The sequence below is a fragment of the Miniopterus schreibersii genome (genome assembly GCF_964146895.1).
Source record: "Miniopterus schreibersii genome assembly, chromosome: X".
In the NCBI taxonomy this organism is placed as follows: domain Eukaryota; kingdom Metazoa; phylum Chordata; class Mammalia; order Chiroptera; family Miniopteridae; genus Miniopterus; species Miniopterus schreibersii.
Window position 1 is genome coordinate 16188301 of NC_138104.1, and position 17976 is coordinate 16206276.

The following is a 17976-nucleotide window of genomic DNA, read 5'->3' on the forward strand; positions in this document are numbered from 1 at the left end:
CTTCTTGAGTCTTTATCTAGCTCCTCTACATAATTACCTTAATTTTAGGTCCAGATAGGTGTTTAGAATTTAAAATCATTTGCAGTGTACTATCAGCTCAAGTACATCTAGTCTGTAATAGAGATGACCTCTGCAATTTCTCTCATTTGAAACTTTGCTTTTTATGTACATAGAATTTAAAATGTCACCAAAGAAGTATACAACATTTAATAAAGGAGTGGGTAAAAGTAGGTTTCAGTTGTGTGAGAAACACAGCTTATTCTTGCATTATTATTTATTAATTTGTATTTTTCCATACAAACAAGTGTAAACCTACTTTTGCCAAACCCTGTGTTGATAATGAATGCATCATCAATTTGTAGGGCTAGGCTCTTGACTGTGGGTACCTATAAGTACAATGCACTGGTAATACTTGACTATATAGGAGAAAGAAATAGACTTGCAGCAAGGTAAAAGAGTGTTGGTTGGATTTTTACTGGATGAGACCACTCCCTAGGAATAGAAAAAATAGCCCCTATGGACTGCCAGTCCTGGCCAGATTGATTGATTTATGATAAATGTAATAAACACACTCAAATTAGTAAGAGATCCCAGTTTCTTGACTTTTGTAACCACTAAAACCATGTACTCTAAGTCAGGGATCTGTATACTTTTCTGTAAAGGCCCAGACACTAGGTGTTTTATGTTTGAAGGCCATATTGTCTCTATCACAACTAGTTAACTCTGCTATTGTGCACAAAAACAGCCATAGGCAATAAGCAAATGAGTGTGGCTGTGTTCCAATAAAACTTTATTTGTGGATACTAAAGTTTGAATTCCATATAATTCTCATGCCTCAAAATATTCTTCTTTTGTTTCTTTTCAACCATTGAAAAATGTTTAAAAGTCATTTTTTAGCTCTTGGCCATCCTAATACCATGATTAAACCTTCCTGATCTGGTCCCAGTCCCCCAAAAGATATTCAGGCTACCACTAAGAGGCTCATCTGGCCATGTGAAATGGGCTAGATTAGCTCTTTTCATTTTTTTTAAAAAAATATGTCTTTATTGATTTCAGAGAGAGGAAAGGAGGGAGGGAGGGAGAGAGAGAGAGAGAAGAGAGAGAGGAGAGAGAGAAACATCAATGATGAGAGAGTCATTGATCGGCTGCTTCCTGCACATCCCTCACTGGGGATGGAGCCCACAACCTGGGCATGTGCCCTGACCCAGAATCGAACCTCGATCTCCTGGATCATAAGTCAGTGCTCAACCGCTGAGCAACACTGGACAGCTCTCTTCATTTTTGATAAATACTCTTGTTTTGGAAAGGATTTTGAGTATAAACAAACATGTATGTGTCATATGGATGTATTCATATATATGGATATATACACACATACACAAATGAAAGGACAAGTAAGTTTTACGATTTTAAAATATACCTGTCTTAATTACTTAAAGTTGAACTTGTAAAAGCGTTTCTGACTTTTGAATCAGCAACTTTTACTTTTGAACATTCTTTTTTGATTATACTCATTATTTGTCACACACTTTTTCTCACCTACAGCCCAAGAGTGTTCGCTGGATGATGACACCATTCTAATACCAATTATAGTTGGTGCTGGTCTTTCAGGCTTGATTGTCGTTATAGTGATTGCTTACCTAATTGGCAGAAGAAAAAGTTATGCTGGATATCAAACTCTGTAACACTAATCCATGTGTGATCTCTGTTCCCAAGTAATAAAGCAAGTACAAGTTCCAACATGCAGTACCATTCAATTGAAGGTATATCTACTTGTAGTTCTGATCTTAGAACTGGTGGTATGGGGGATTTCATACTTAATTAAATACAAACACCCCAGAACTATAAACTACAAATTGGTCATGTGAATTTGGTTTTCCCAACCAAGGCATTTAAATTGTTATTTCTACAGCAAAAGGCATGTGCAAAATCACCTGGATTATAGGTTCTTTTTTATTGGCTTGAATTAGTGTTTCAGCTTTTTTACTTTAGATATTCTGACTAGAAATATACAGTTTAGGAAAAACAGTTTTTAAAAAGAGATTTGTTTTCTTGCATGTGGTTGAATTGAGACAATACTGTCTACAGTGGATTTGTACTTGCTTCTTTTGCTTTTTTTTTTTTCTGTGATTTTGTTTGCAGGTTAACTTAGCTGCTTTGACATTGCTACATATTTGACCTATGAGAGATATGCCAGTAGATTTAAACAGAGTCTAGTATTATTATGTTCTTAGCAAGGGCTGCTTTCCTAATGCCTTTTGAATACATTTGTATTTAACATGGCTATAATGACAAAAGATGCAAGGCTTTTGAAATTTTAGAATAGGTGTTAAGCTTATTGCTTAATCCTTTTTAAAAGAACTGGATGTTTCAATCTTTTAAATTGCAAGATACAAGACTATTCCAGCTGGGCATTTCAATTTTCTGGGTGCTTTAGAGATAATTGCTAGGCAGTGCCAATTCCGGGCATTAGTCCTTTGTACCCGTAAATTGGCCTCTACCTGCAGTGCTGAAGTTAATGTAGACTTCTCTTTACATTTCCAGTATCCTTGGTAGCTGGCGGTAGTACATTTTATTCCTTTCTTGTTTTTTCTTTTCTTTAAAGAAGAAATGCCAGTATGTCCTAGAACCTAGATAAAGAAGAGCACTTAACACTTACAAAGTAACTTGCACCTAACCCAAAAGTCGGTCTTCTCCATTAAAAAATTTTTCTTTGGTTCCAGCTTACATTGATTGCTACAACATTTACTAATTTGGTTTTCCCATTTAAATGGCTCTGTGCTAATCAAAACTTACATTATTATTGTTCATTATGGTAGAATCATTATTAATTCATGTATTTTGTGTTCCGTTTTTTCCTCTGGGGAGATGCACCAGTTGTCCATCTACCATGCACCACCTAAGGTTTATATGAGAAAACAAAACATTTCAGCTTCATGATTAACATATCAAGTATTTCTTGCTGTTTCTAGGTGTTTTTTATTGGAATGGCTGAGCAAATATTTAGAAATTGTTAATATACAGCCATATACCAAAGGTGCCTGAGTTTTTTGGGAGTGGGAGATTATGTGTATCCCCATTCACTAGAAAATGAGATATCTGGGTTCCAAAATCTTATTAATGTTGAAGTAATTTGGTAGTCTAGCTAAGTACACACACACAAGCAATTGCCTGTTAGCATGTGTATGTCTATAACTGTCTTTCGAGTTATATTGGAGTGCTGAATATTTTCTTCCACTTAAATTTGCTCTCTGTTTAGAGTAGCCTGAAAATCTACTGGCTCAGAATCAGATCCCTGATCAGTCCCTCTCTTAAAGCTACAATGATCTGCATTGCCAGCTTAAGGCACTTATAAAGGACTAAATATAAATCTGATTTTTTAAAAATATTTTTTATTTAAATAGTATCTTAGTGTAAGATTATTAACCTTAGAAGAATAGATAATGCTTACAAGAACGTAGGCCTTAGGTATTTCTCATGAGTCAAAAGAAAGCAGCTTTTTAAAAAAAGAAACAAGTTAGAAGCATAAGTGGATGGCACTGGCTTAATGCTGTTAATGTTTCTAAAAGTTTCTACATTTAATTATATACCTGATTCATATTAAAATACCTCTAATTAGCACTGTTTTCTAGAAAAATCTGATTTCATTGAATACTTTTGTATTTTACGTGGGCCAGTTTATATACAGTTATTTCCATTATTATTTCCTATAGCCACATGCTCTTTGTTCCTTTTGTAGTTTCATTTGCTTTACTGGGTTTACACCTTGATGGTCTAACACTCTAGATGGTTCTGGGTGTTTTTCATGTGTTAGCATTTGTATAAGGAAACTGGTCCATGTAAATACTTCTCATGGTTTTTTTCTCAAGTGTTTAAGCCACTAGTTGATGTACGGTATTTCTCTAGATATTCGCTTGTCCATTTGCTCAACATATTGCTTCTAAAACAAACAATAAAGATCGTTTTATTTCTTAAGGAAATTTGCTCACATTTTTTCCCGTTGGTTAAAGTCAATATTCTGTATACCACATAATGGCAATTTCTTCCAAAAGGAAAAACTTTACAAATGCTTAGAAGCAGAATTATTTCCCAAATGTTCTGTTGTATTATTACTGTCTGGAAGAGTAGTCCCATACCTGGGTCTCTACTGATGCTGGGCTGGCTGCAGAATAAGAATCACCTGGGAAGCTTGTTATAAAACGCAGATTCCAGGTGCCATTCCTAGAGTAGTTAATATTTAATTTAGCAGGTCTGGGATGAGGTGCGTGCGTGCGTGCGTGCGTGCGTGCGTGCGTGCGTGTGTGTGTGTGTGTAAGCTCCCTAGCTGAATCTGGTGCATAGCCAATTGGGGAACCAGTTATCAAGAATATTTATTTCATAGTGAAAAGCGTTGGAGTATCTTGTTGTGCACTTTTCTCAACTCCTAAGATGAGGCTGATATTTAATATCTATAAATAAGCAGCTGTATATTGCAGCCATACAATCCAAGCTGTTGATCCAAACCAAAATAGGATTGTGTGCAGTCTCTCAGATACCCTACAATAGAACTTTAGTATATCACACACAAAAAAAAACTTAGCGACTGGCTCATAACTTTCCTCTGGATTACCCAGTTAAGCCACGTGACTGCCAGTTAATCATCACAGCTCCCACCTCTGCTACTACCTACCATGTGACCTTGGCCAAGATGTTTAACTTCTGGGGTCTCTTAAAGCTGAGGGCTTGTTACTCTATTTCTTTTGAGTGGTAGTTTTCCATCTCAGTGAAGATTTGAGTATATTTAGAAGGAATCTGATAAGTTCCTTATTATGTATCAAGAACATACTTTACATACAATGTAAAACACAGCATCTTAAGTTTCTTTAATTTTTTAGGAGGAATTCTTATAAGACTCAGATATTTTTAAGATGATAGCATTTCATCTCTGTTTAGGTAGATAATGTTAAATTGGTTTGGGCTCACCTCTCTCCTGCCCATCTCCTTATCTTTTACCCTGGTAGCTAATTTTCTGTACCAGTAATTGCCATATTTTGTTTTTGAAAGTACTATAGGCATGTTTGGGTGATAATGAATAGCTTCAAGTATCTTTTTAGATCCATGTGATATACTTCAGTTTGGTTATAAATCTAAAAGATATATAATAAAAAAGATGTTCCCCTGGCTGGTTTGGCTTAGTGGTTAGAAAGTTGGCTCACAGACTGAAGGGTCTTGGGTTCAATTCGAGCCAAGGGCACGTACCTAGGTTGCAGGGCATGTGGGAGGCAAACAATCGATGTGTCCCCTTCACATTGATGTTTCTCTCCCTCCCTCCCCCCTTCCAATCTCTCTTAAAAGCAATGGAAAAAAATATCCTCAGGTGAGGATAAAAAAAAAAGTGTCACATGAGAATGTGATTCCTAACATTGATTTTTCCAAAGAGAAATTTGACACAACTGGTTTTTAAGAGGAGTTGTTGTTTTACATTTTGTTATAAATGTATCTCTCAGCTTTCCAATTCACACTGAATATTATATTTGAAAGATTTCTGAACAGAAAATTGAAGATAACAGTTGTTGTTTTTTAAAATTTATCTTTATTGTTGAAAGTATTACAGGTGTCCCATTTTTTCCCCCAATTGATCCCCTCCACCTCACCCCCACCCCCTCCCCAGGCCTTTACCCTGTTATTGACTGTGTCCATGGGTTATGCATATATGTATATAACTTCTTTGGTTAATCTCTTCCTACCCTCCACCCCCCCCTTCCCTCTTTCCTCTGAAATATGATTGTCTGTTGCATGCATCAATGTCTCTGGATCTATTTAGTTCATCAGATTCTTTTGTTCATTAGCTTCTTGTTAAAGAAGACCCTTCAACATTTCCTGTAGTGCTGGTCTGGTGGTGATGAACTCCTTTAGCTTTTTCTTATCTGTGGAGCTCTTTATCTGACTGATAAATGATAGCTTTGCTGGGTAGAGCAATCTTGGTTGTAGTTCCATGTTTTTCATCCCTTTGAATATTTCTTGCCACTCTCTTCTGGCCTGCAAAGTTTCTGTTGAGAAATCAGCTCACAGTCGTATGGGTGCTCCCTTGTAGGTAACTAACTGCTCTTCTCTCTCTGCTTTTAAGATTCTCTCTCTGTCTTTAACATTTGGCATTTTAATTATGATGTGTCTTGCTGTGGGCCTCTTTGGGTTCCGCTCGTTTGGGACCCTCTGTGCTTCCTGGACTTGTAAGTCTATTTTTTCCCCCAGGTAGGGGAAGTTTTCTGCAATTAATTTTTTAAGAAGGTTTTCAATTTCTTGCTGTCTTTCTTCTCCTTCTGGCACCCCAATAATACGAATGTTGGGCCACTTGAAGTTGTCCCAGAGGCTCCTTATGCTATCTTCATATTTCTGGATTCTTTTTTCTTTTTGCTCTTCTGGTTGGGTGTTTTTTGTTTCTTTGTGTTCCAAATTGATCATTTGATTCTCAGCATCCTCTACTGTTGATTCCCTGTAAATTATTCTTCATTTTCAGTTTGTGTAGCCTTCATTTCAAATTGGTACTTTATTATGAATTGAATTTTCTCAGTTGTTTTTGTAATACTCTTACTAATATGCTCAAGCATCCTTACAAACAAAATTCTGAACTCTGTATCTGTTAGCTTGCTTTGATCTATTTCATTTAGTTCCTTTTCTAGAGATTTTTTCTGTTCTTTCCTTTGTGACATGTTTCTAATGCCTCCACATTTTGGCTGCTTCCAGGTGTTTGTTTCTATGTATTAGGTAGAGCTGCTATGTCTCCTGGAATTTGTAGAGTGGCTTTGGGTAGAAGGTGTCCTGTAGGGTCCAGTGGCTCAGCCTCCCCAGTCGCCTGAGCTGTGTCTTCTAGGTGCGCCCTTGTGTGGACTGTGTGCACTGTCCTGTTGTAGTTGAGCCTTGGTTGCTGTTGGCATCACTGGGAGGAATTGACCCCCAGGCCAATCAGCTGTGAGGACCAGCTGCAACTACAGCCAATGAGCTGCTGTACTGGAGACACCCCTGTGGAGCAGGATTTACTTCAGTGGAGCTTTGGTGTTCACCAAGTGTGCCCCTTGAGTGTGTCACTCGTGGATATGGTAGAGTTATAATCCAGTTTGGTCGAGTCTGATCACCAGTTGCACTGTCTCTGGGGCCTCCCAGGAGGTGCAAAGTCAGCCTGTGCCAGTGCCTTGCCCAGGGCCACCCATCATGAGCTACACAGCAAACTGCAGTTGGCTGCTACTTGTGCTGGGCTTGGCTTTGTCCAAGAGGGGCCAAGCTGTGAACCAATGCAGGCTGCCACTAGTGCCAGGCCTGGGGCCACTTATCAAGATGTAAGGGGCACGCTGCTGCTTGTTTGAGATTTTAGAAAAGTCCTAAGCATAAGGCTCAAGAGGCCACTTGCACAGAAAAGTCACTGGAAACGGCCTGAATGAGCTTGCAGGTAGGGAGGGACGAGGCCTCCAGGAATCACTGGGGCAGGGTGAAAGGTGTGAGTCAGGTGCTGGAGATTCAAATATGGCGCCTGCCTGCGGGCTCTGTGTGGAGAGGGCTCGCCAAAGGAGCAATGGCCTCTGCCAGCTCTTCTGCCTGGGAGAAAGCTGCCCCTCCAGCTCTCGTCCCGATTTCAGGCAGGTTAGTTCCTCCCCAAATGTCCCAGGTTCCTTTCAAGCTGCTGCCCGGCTCTGGGGCTCAGAGGGAGCACTTCTGAGTCTGTGCACAGGCCCTTTAAGAGGAGCTGCCTGGGGATCCCGCTCCCTCTGCGACCCTCAGCGACAGTACCCGCTGGTTTTCACAGCCCAAAGTTGTGGGGACGTCTCTTCCCAGCCCTGGAGCCCTGGGTTGGGGGCCTGACGTGGGGCTGGGACTCACTCCTCCAGGAAACCTCCACCGCTGAGATATCCCTCCCGGGTTTAAACCAGGGCACCGGGTGTGGGCCCGCAGTCACATCTCCACCCCTCCTACCGGTTTCGATGCTTTTTCAGTTCCCTGGTTGTAGGGCTTCTGTTCAGCCAGATTTCAAGAGGTTCTGAGTGATGATGATTCTGTATTTTAGTTGTAATTTTGATGTGGTTGTCGGAGGCGGCGGCAGGTGCAGCTGTTACCTCCGCTGCCATCTTGTTTCACCAACAGTTTCTTTTTAACCTACAAGAAACTCTTGAAATTTCAGTGGCCATGAATTTTTTTATCTTGAAAAATCACTGCTTGTGTGACTATTAAACTCTTCCAAAAATACTCTTTTCCTTTCCCCAAAAATGCGTTCAGTACCGTCTCAAGTGTATATTAGGCAAATAGATCGGGTCAAAATGACTTATAGAAGATTTTTTTTCTTCAGGATGTGATCCTATTAAAATTACTGTTTTACCAAAATATCTTTCTATTACTTAAAAAATCCTTAAAGGTTGAATGCACAAAATCATTAGTTATTATAAATTAACACTTCACATGCTAATTGAGAACATTTTAAATAAGTGACAGCATCTAGAAAGATCTTTATATTAGTGGAATTGCATTTTTTGATCTACTTTGGGAATATTTGTTTTACATGAAAGCCTTATTAGCACTATTTGTGAAAGTTGCTTCAGTACTAGGTCAAATACCCAATTTGGGAAAGATGACTATGAATCCATTGCCAAAATTAGAAATTAATCTACTAATGAATTTTTAAAAAACCAAGTTATATTAAATCTAAGGCATAATACTATATGGTATATGTCACCAAATAGTTTATATGCTGGGTGACAATTTGGGAAATTGAAGGGGAGGAGCTAACTGGGTGCTCTTAACAAACACCATATATTCACAAGTCACATCTGGCAACCTCAGTTCTTTGGATTTTTAGCAGAACCAAGAAGCAAGGGAAAAAGATCATTGAGCTGGCAGCCACAGTCAATGTTATAAAGTCCGTAAACTCCAGGACTGCATCTTGTTCCCAGTTATTGCCCCAGAGGCTAGCCTGGCACATTTCTTAAGTGCAAGCACAATCAGAATTGCCTTGCAGCCTGCTCATTCTTATTTTTGAAACAAATTCTAATAAGCTTAATTATCTGATTTATCCATCTCTGGTAGATTGCAAGGTAGAAGGAGATCTAGGGCAATAAGAGTCAAGGATATGGAAAAATAGAAGTGGTGATTCAACATCCTAGCCTTCCCTTTTTGCAAATGTGTGTCCATCTGTACCACTCGTTCCTTCCTCCTCTCATCTCAGTAGGTTTTCTTTTCCTGGTCAGTGTTTCTGGAATTCCATTTCTTCTACCTCTTAAGAAGCCTTATACCATTCAGCATCTCCAACCTCTCAAATGCTAATGGCTCTTTCCCTCATCCTATAAACATATTTAAGTCTCTTCCACCTTGAAGATATCCTTTCTTGACCCCATGTCCCCCTTATAATTACCTCCCTGTTGTCCTCTCTGTTCTTCTAAACTTCTTGAAATGAGTATTGTGTATTCCCCGGCCCAATCACTGTGTGCTCACTCTTAAACCTGTGGCAATTTGACTCAGCCTTCACCCTCAATGTTGCTAGATCCAATTTGCATTCCTCAGACTACACTAATATTTTACACTATTCTCCCACGCTACTTGAAACTGTTTCCTTCCATGGCACCATTTTCTACCTGCCTTTTCTAGTTCTTTTTCCTGCTCCTTTATCCTTCAAATATTGGTGTCCCCAAGGGTTTTGCCTCTGGTCCTCTTTTTGTCACTTGCCATCACTGAGAAATATCTTTGTCCATGGTTTTAACTACCGCTTAGGTTCATCAACCACTTGGTTCAGACACAAGTATCTTAAACTCAGCAGATCTAAAACTGAACATCCTCCGCTTCCGCATATCCCTCTCCACCCTCCTCCCATACACAAACATTTAAAAATTTAAAAAACAACCCCCACACAAAAATAACTGCAAGCAAAACTGAAATGTGTATATTCTTCCTCCTGTATCTCCTATCATGAACCTGCACCAGCATCTACATAGTCATTCACTCTATGTGCAGAATTGGAAACCATTCTGATTCTCTCCTCCTACTACACCCCTGACATCCATTTGGTCAATTTTGCCTTCTGATTGGATCTCTAGTCTTTCCCTTAGGCATTTACACTTTGTTAACCCAGTTCAGGACCATGTTATTGGACATCTGGACTGTAGCAATAGAGGTGCCGCCTAACTTAACACCACTAGCCTTCCATCTGCCATAAGTTCTGAAACAAAATCCCACTTAAAGTCCTGCTGCACTTTTTTTTTGGCTGTCAATATAAAGCCAAACTCCCTAGAGCATACAGTGCTTTGTGAGCTGATCTTAGTACCCTTTCCCGGCTGCTTTTCTAGCCAAGAGTACCTCTTGAGCCAATGTTCTAGCTATGCCAACCTTTTTGCATTTTGCCTGACGTGCCGTGTTTTCATACCCTCCTTATTTTTGTCTATGTTGTTCCCTACACCTGGAGGGCGCTTTTCCCATTACCTGCATGGTTAATTCCTACTCATCCTTAAAAGCGCAACTCCAGTGTCACTTCTTTTAAAGTTTGTCACATGTAACAAGGCTGGGTTGAGTGTGCATCCGAAACACTTCCACGACACTTTGTGTGCTTCCTGCCCCTATTACAGCCCATTTTCAAATTATAACCGCCCATTTTCAAATTATAACCACCACTTTTCTTGTCTGACTCTCACACTGGACTAAACATCTTGAGGCAGATGGTTATACCACCAGGGCCAGTTTAAATCTTTTCCCACTACTGAATGACCCCAGATTGCTACACAGAGAGTTCTTAGGTCGGCATAGTATAGTTGTTCACTTGGTTCATTTCATTAAGTGCTTCTTCAACATCATAGCAGTTTGCCTCTGAAGACTCACAGCATGATCATCAAGGAAAGGCTAATTCTACTTACCCATTATCTTCTGTTTAAGAAATCTGGGAATTAGGTGATCATTTTATTTATCTTTTGTTCAAAATGACTGCATTTGGGGGGTACTTAAAAGTGTATGATTTGGTTATTTGGGAAATCACTTTTGTGGAACATCTCATTTGCTGGTAATGAATGCAATGACATGTTACTTTGGTGTAAAAACAAATATGTGTTGGGAAGTGCTGTCATTTTAACTGAAAATTTACAGGTTTGAAATGTTGTCACTGTTTCTGTTTTCAATTTCCTTTCTCCACATCTAGCTCAAGACTGCAGTGCAGATGACGACAACTTCCTTGTGCCCATAGCGGTGGGAGCAGCGTTGGCAGGAGTACTTATTCTAGTGTTGCTGGCTTACTTTATTGGCCTCAAGCGCCATCACACTGGATATGAGCAATTTTAGAACCTGCTATCTGATTTATTATATAAAACTACATGCACATAACAAGATTTTCTTGCCTCTTAATTTTGAAACACTGCTCCTTAAGATTGATTTGTTGAAATTAATTCTTAAATGAGTGCTAACATTTTGAGATAAATCTTTACTAATTAAAAAACTGTTATCTTTGATCAGCTTAAAATAAAAAATGTTGTCTTTACTGGTCCTGAAGACAAACTTGCTAAAAAGAACATTGGTGTGCAATGTTTTAAGGTTTATCTTAAGAAGCCTTGGCCAAATTTTGATCCTAATAGATGATGCCTTAAACTTATTAACATGGTCATTATAAGAATAAAATATGTAGCTGTCTCTTAATAGAATTAATAAATACTATTTCACTACTGGTGTTCTGTTTCAGTGTATAAGAACTATACTTATTTAAACTCATCACAGTGCCTTTAGATATTGTTTATTAAATATTGATGTGGCATAAATGCCCATCAGATATACTCAAGTTTGGTTTTCAGTTGAATGTCCTCAGGACCATCAGCATTTTTTAGGTTATGTAACTTTTTGTTGATTTCTTTGAGTCCAAGTTAAGGATGAAGTCAGTATCTCAGGCTTGTGATCCCCCCTACCCAGGTAAATAATAGACCCCAAAGGCCACAACAGAACTTAAACTGGCTTCAGAATTAGTTTTTTTAATGTTTCGTTTTCATCAATAGAACCTGAAAAGATTCAAGCACATTTAACCACTTGCCTTTCTGCCCCCCTTGCATTATTCTCATCTTTGGATGCCTGATTAGCATTGAAAGATAGAAATATTCTGTGAACTAATTAGGACAGATTGTGTTGTGTTCCTCTACCTCATCTTGTTGATCTCTAGAGCATTAAAATCTATTTAGTGTTGTCATCAGACTGGTACTTATGAAATGTAAGCTAACAGCAGTCTCAGAAGGGATGCAGTGAAGCATAGCAACTAGGCTCTTGCTTCTTCAAGATAGTCCCTGGGGGCACAGAGCATAGATGGAGGGTAGAGAGAAGCTGTTAGCATTATTAAAATGAGCTAGATAATCAGCTCCTATTGAAGCATATTCCTTGTTATTAGTGCAGCACAGATATTAAATGTAAAAAGAAGAAGGAAGCTTAATCAATAGACTTGAGAAGACTTTCACATTGAAATGATTATTTTATTCATTCTATGTGTATATTGGCTTGTTCAGAATTTCTGCAACTCATTTTGATTACAGTATTTTGGTACCCAGCTATCAGTCTCTGAAGGCTTTCATTAAAATATAGTAAATCCTCTCAACAAAGGCTACCATAATTACTGAAATTCATATACTCATATACTCATAACCTTAGCAACTGTGGTTTTATAAATTTATCTTTATTGTTGAAAGTATTACAGATGTCCCCTTTTTTTCCCTCCATTGATCCCCTCCACCCCGCACCTGCCCCCCCTCCCCCCAACAACTGTTTTGGTTTTTTTTCTTTCTTTTTTTAAATTTTTTTGGTCTAAAATATTACAGATGTCCCTTTTTCTCCCCAATGACCCATTCCACCCTGTCCCATCCCCCTCCCCAGTCCCTCTCCCCACCATTGTCCATTTTCTTGGGTTGTGCATATATGCATATAAATTCTTTGGTTAATCTCTCCTCCTCCATCCTTCTGACATTCGTCAGTCTGATCTATGCTTCCATGTCATTGAATCTATAGTGTTCATCAGTTTATTAAGTTCTTTAGATTCCACATATAAGCGAGATCATGTGATCTGTGTCTTTTGCTGCCTGGCTTATTTCACTTAGCATAATATTCTCCAGGTCCATCCATACTGTCCCAAAGGGTATGAGATCCTTATTCTTCACAGCTGCATAGTATTCCATGGTGTAAATGTGCCACAGCTTTTTTATCCACTCATCTACTGATGGGCACTTGGGCTGTTTTGTTTTTCTTTTTTATGACAAAAGTGCAAGAGGAGGAAAAGATAAACTTAGAGGAAAATGTAAGTTATTAATCAAAATCATACCAAATATCACATTTTATTAATTGCATTAGATTTATACTGGAAAGGACCTTAAAGATTATTTAATCCTATAATTTTACAGAAAGGGAAGTAACTTCACTGAGGCTACATATCTGGTGGTCAGCAAAACCATTATTAACATTTTGATAAAAATTGTCCTGCCGGGCCGGGCGTGACTCAGCGGTTGAGCGTCGACCTGGGATCCAGGTGATCAGGGTTCAATTCCCGGTCAGGGCACATGCCCGGTTGTGGGCTTGATCAATGACTCTCTCATCATTGATGTTTCTGTCTCTCTCTCTCCCTCTTGTTTCCTCTCTCTGAAATCAATAAAGATATATTTTTTAAAAAATTGTCCTAATGAAATCTAGTCACTGAACAGTAAAACTAGTTTAAACTTGAAATTGTAAGATCAGAATGGGGCACTTTGAGCTTCTGTACTAACTACTTTCAATAAATAACACATGATCTCAACTTCTTTTAAGTATTTTTAAAGTATTGAATATTTGCTTTTTGAATAATAATATACTGAAACACCTGTTTTGATCTCTATTTGCTACTTCAAAACCTAAACCTCCTTGGATGGGATCACAAACATGGGAGGAAACTAGAAGGCAAAGAACACTTGTTGATCACCTGATGTATAGCAGATGCTTTAGAAACACAATTGTCTTTAATCCTCAAATACCTTATAATATAGGTATTATTATCCCCTTTTAGAGATGAGGAAAGTGAGGCCCAGTTTAAATAACTTGACCAAGGTCCTTTAACTAATAATCGATGGAGTCAAGATGCAAACTTAGTTCTGTCTGAATCCAGAGCTCAAAATCTACATGGCACACATTGCCTTCCTAGTGGTCTAGTGGAATGGATTGCAATGTATGGGATTCTGCTATTATTCTTCCAGGCCACTGCTCAGCTAAAACTAACTATATATAATCCTATAGTTACCTATTGCCTGTGTGAAAAACTTTATACTGCATTTTTCATCCTAAGTTCTTTTCAACTTAAATTTTATTACTTATAGAGTTCTTATTTATATTTCAATGATAGTTGTGGCAAGGGAGCAAGGGAGTGGGGAGATACTCAGGCAGTAGTGTTAAGTGTGGGTGATTGTTTCCCCAATGCCATTACAAAATTAAACATAAAATCTCCCCATGTTAGACAAGCACAATTTAGTGTTTTGGACCTTTTCCTCTTTTTCCCTAACCTTCTGCTTTTTGTACTGAGTCATTCAGTGTGATTTGAGATGAACTGATGAGAGCTTTAAGAGGATCAGTTGCTTAGAAATATTTGGGTGGATACAGAGAAAATAAGAAAATCAGGGTAATGCTCTACAAGACTAACCTATGTACACTTTCAAAATGCTTTTCTTGTTTGGATGCTTCTGCTTAATTGCATTCCGTACTAATTTCCTTTCCTTGCTTTCTGTCTGTTCTTTTCTAACAGCTGAAGAATGTTCTGCGGACTCTGACCTCAACTTTCTTATTCCTGTCGCAGTAGGTGTGGCCTTGGGTTTCCTTATCATTGTTGTCTTTATCTCTTACATGATTGGAAGAAGGAAAAGTCGCACTGGATATCAGTCTGTGTAGCCAATTAAATCTAGTGCTCTTTGTTTTTTTGCCATCAAAAGTTATGTTTCCATTGGCCAAAAGCCAGGAAATGCTGTGCAATTGATTGTTTGAGATGCAGACTAACCTCAGTGAATTGCTAGCTAACTTGGGCATGAGTAGCACTTATCTAAGAAAAAAAAAATGTATTAGGACCAATTTCCTTTGTTTTTCCTTCCTTTGTTAAAATGTAATTGAAAGAAAAATTATGGCTTAGAATATTTTTTTTTAGTAAGTAATAAGTTTACGCCTCTGGATCTAATTATGAAAGCATTTCTACTGAAGTATAATTTTATATGTTGCAGTTATTTGTATTTTGCTATTTTGACCTTATTTGCAAAAGCAAAGCTGTTAGAGAATTTAACTTGCTTCGGGAAATAAATTCAAGAAAATAATGAATTCATTTTTATTGGAGGCAAACATAAAATTTGGTTCATAATAAGACTTCCTTTCCAAACCTCCTGATCAGGAGTATTTAAATCTGTGTTTTTCTACTAGTTAAAAAATGAAGGACAGAAATGACTTCCCAATACTGTTTTTAATAGCAAAAGTCTGGCTGTTTTCTTCACTACTGTTGATGGCTACTATATTTTAATGATCTTTTTTTTCCCCTTTGGAGTTTAGAATATACTGATTATCTCAGACTTGACATTTATGCCAAAGGATGAAGTAAGATCTTCGGCTTTTTTGTAAGGTGTTGATATAGAGAGGGTTATGGTTTTTTAGGCTTATGATTTAGAATGTTTCCTTTCATTAGAGCCTTAACTTGTTCAGAAAATTAATTCACCCTCCATAAAAAAACAAAAACAAAAACAAACTTCAGTACTTTGTGTGCCTCCTGCAGTCTCCCATTTCCTATGTGCATAAATTCTAATTGATATTTTTAATGTTTCTGTTTCTTCTCAAAGCCGCAAGCGCTAACTCTAGAGCAGGGGTGGGGAACCTTTTTTCTGCCAAGGGCCATTTGGATATTTATAACATCATTACCAGGCCATACAAAATTATCAACGTAAAAATTAGCTCTGAAAAAAGATCCTAGATTTATTGAATTTCGAGTCCCACCTGTAGTTGCCTTGGCAGGGCCAGACCAAATGATTTCGCGGTGCTGTATATGGCCCGTGGGCCAGATGTTCCCCGCCCTGCTTTAAAGGCTAGTGGGCCCTGAAACATCATCAGTTAGATGTCTGCCTAGCCAAAGCTAGACTGGGATTATTCTGTAAATTTGTTGATCTCCATATAGATTTATATCCTGGTAGAGACCTCAAGTGGCTCTAGCTTTTGGAGTAAGGTACTAGAGACCACTCATCCCAGTTTCTGATTGGCTAGGCTGTTGAATTGACCTTTGACTCGGAAGCATAGTGTTGGATTTCTCTAGGGCCCATGTGGCTGCTTTGCATACCTGTTACTAGTATAGGGCAGATGTTTATTCTATTGAGCTATTTTATCTCTATATAACTAAAAACAAAAGTTTCCAAAGATCTGCCTTCACTTAAAAAATGTTCCGTGGAATAACAAATTAAGCTTAGACCTTAAGTTAGTTTGTTATCAAATCCAAGGATTAAGTCCCCATCTACCTCTCAGCACAATGCAGACACTCACCACTGTATTGTTGCCATTAACGGATGCCAGGACTCTTTGCCAATAACTGGAATTATAACATTTTGTTAAAAAGAAAGAAAATTCATTGACATCTTTCTTTACTATCTTACCTATATGTGCATCTCAAAAGCATATATTCCAAACTGGAGTAGAAAGTCAGATTGCTCAATTACTTCTCCCTTAGAACACTAGTTCTGATACAGATTCAAGCCCTCCCCTATTTGCTAAGTATTTCAGGAATGTTTTCTTTTTAAATGGTTTCCTGTGAAAACAATTGCTTATTTGTCATTTGGTCAAAATAATGGCACCATAAAGAACAGTGGCTTCATTTCAATAAATATTTTTCAGATGATTGTCTAGAAGCCAGATTATTTAAATCAGATTGTGGCCTTGCTAAGTATATGAATTAGAAATTAAAATACATTCACAATTATAGGTTTGTTTAAAAGTGTTCTACTTTTTGGATAGGGGACTAATATCACTAATTCTTCATTAAGTTTCATGGCTTTATCTTAGATAATTACCAAATGTGTGTTTAATCTTGTTTGAGATTAAGATTAAAATACAAAATATTAATAGAGGGTTAAAACAAACACTGCTTCAACTCCAGTAAAATACAGGAAGCCCCAAATCTATGATCTGAGTGTTCAATTAGCTTTGCTCACTGAGTTCATTTTTATGTCAGTATAACTGTGGATCAGACAGTAGGACTTTGAGCTCATGAATAAAAATTGTTTTTCACCTAAGCTTCTTTGGAAGAATTGATGCTTGCTGCTAACTAAAGTTTTGGACATACCAATTTAATGAACTAATTAATACCTGCAAAATAAAGCATACTGTGGTATTCTTGTTTGATCTGATATGTGTGATTTTTAAATCAATGGGTTATAAAATAATAAAGATCATACAATCCATATCACTGTGGATAACTTCATTTTTATTCCATATGCTCAGCCTTAAGAGCTTGGGTTGATTTGTATAATCTAAGTTCCTCAAATTCTGGTCTCTTGAATTGTCAATAGGAATCATATGATCTCATAGGTCTTCAGATTAAGTAAGTGCCATCATTAAGAATGCATTAGAACCTTTAGTTCAGACACCTCAATTATCAGGGCCTATCTGGTCATGAAAATTCCAAGAAAACATTCTGAATAAAAGCTGGAAATCTGACAAATGTAACAGATTCTTAATAAATGTACTTTTAGCATATGTCTGTCTGCACTGATGAGGTATATTCATTGTTGAAGTTCATGCCATCCTGAGCAAGATAGACCTCAGCGATGAGGCAAGGCAGAGGAGGAGTTATCCATTTTCCAAAAATTCCTTCAAGTTCCTTACAACACAGCCTAATGCTCAAATGTTATGCGATTGGATTAAATGACAATACACTCCATTTTACATAAGGGACACTTTTGGTGGCAGAAAGAAACACTGGCTCTCTCTATAGTTTCTGAGTAATAGGATTTTGTATTCTGATTGTTAGGTACT

At 37.9% G+C, this 17976-nt stretch overlaps 1 protein-coding gene across 3 annotated transcripts in view; it reads left to right on the forward strand.

Moving 5' to 3' along the window:
- The window catches only part of LAMP2 (lysosomal associated membrane protein 2), a 40070-nt gene extending 22380 nt beyond the window's left edge, over positions 1–17690 (forward strand). Inside the window, exon 9 of one of the 3 annotated variants that reach the window (XM_081126395.1) lies at positions 14729–17690. In XM_081126395.1, coding sequence (XP_080982521.1) covers positions 14729–14871 — 143 coding nt within the window. In that variant the 3' untranslated portion in view covers positions 14872–17690. Of the gene's footprint in view, positions 1–1545; positions 3981–11140; positions 11658–14728 lie in introns of those variants that run through there. The other 2 variants (XM_081126396.1, XM_081126397.1) reach the window with 2 other exon arrangements.
- The last annotated feature ends 286 nt before the right edge of the window (positions 17691–17976 follow it).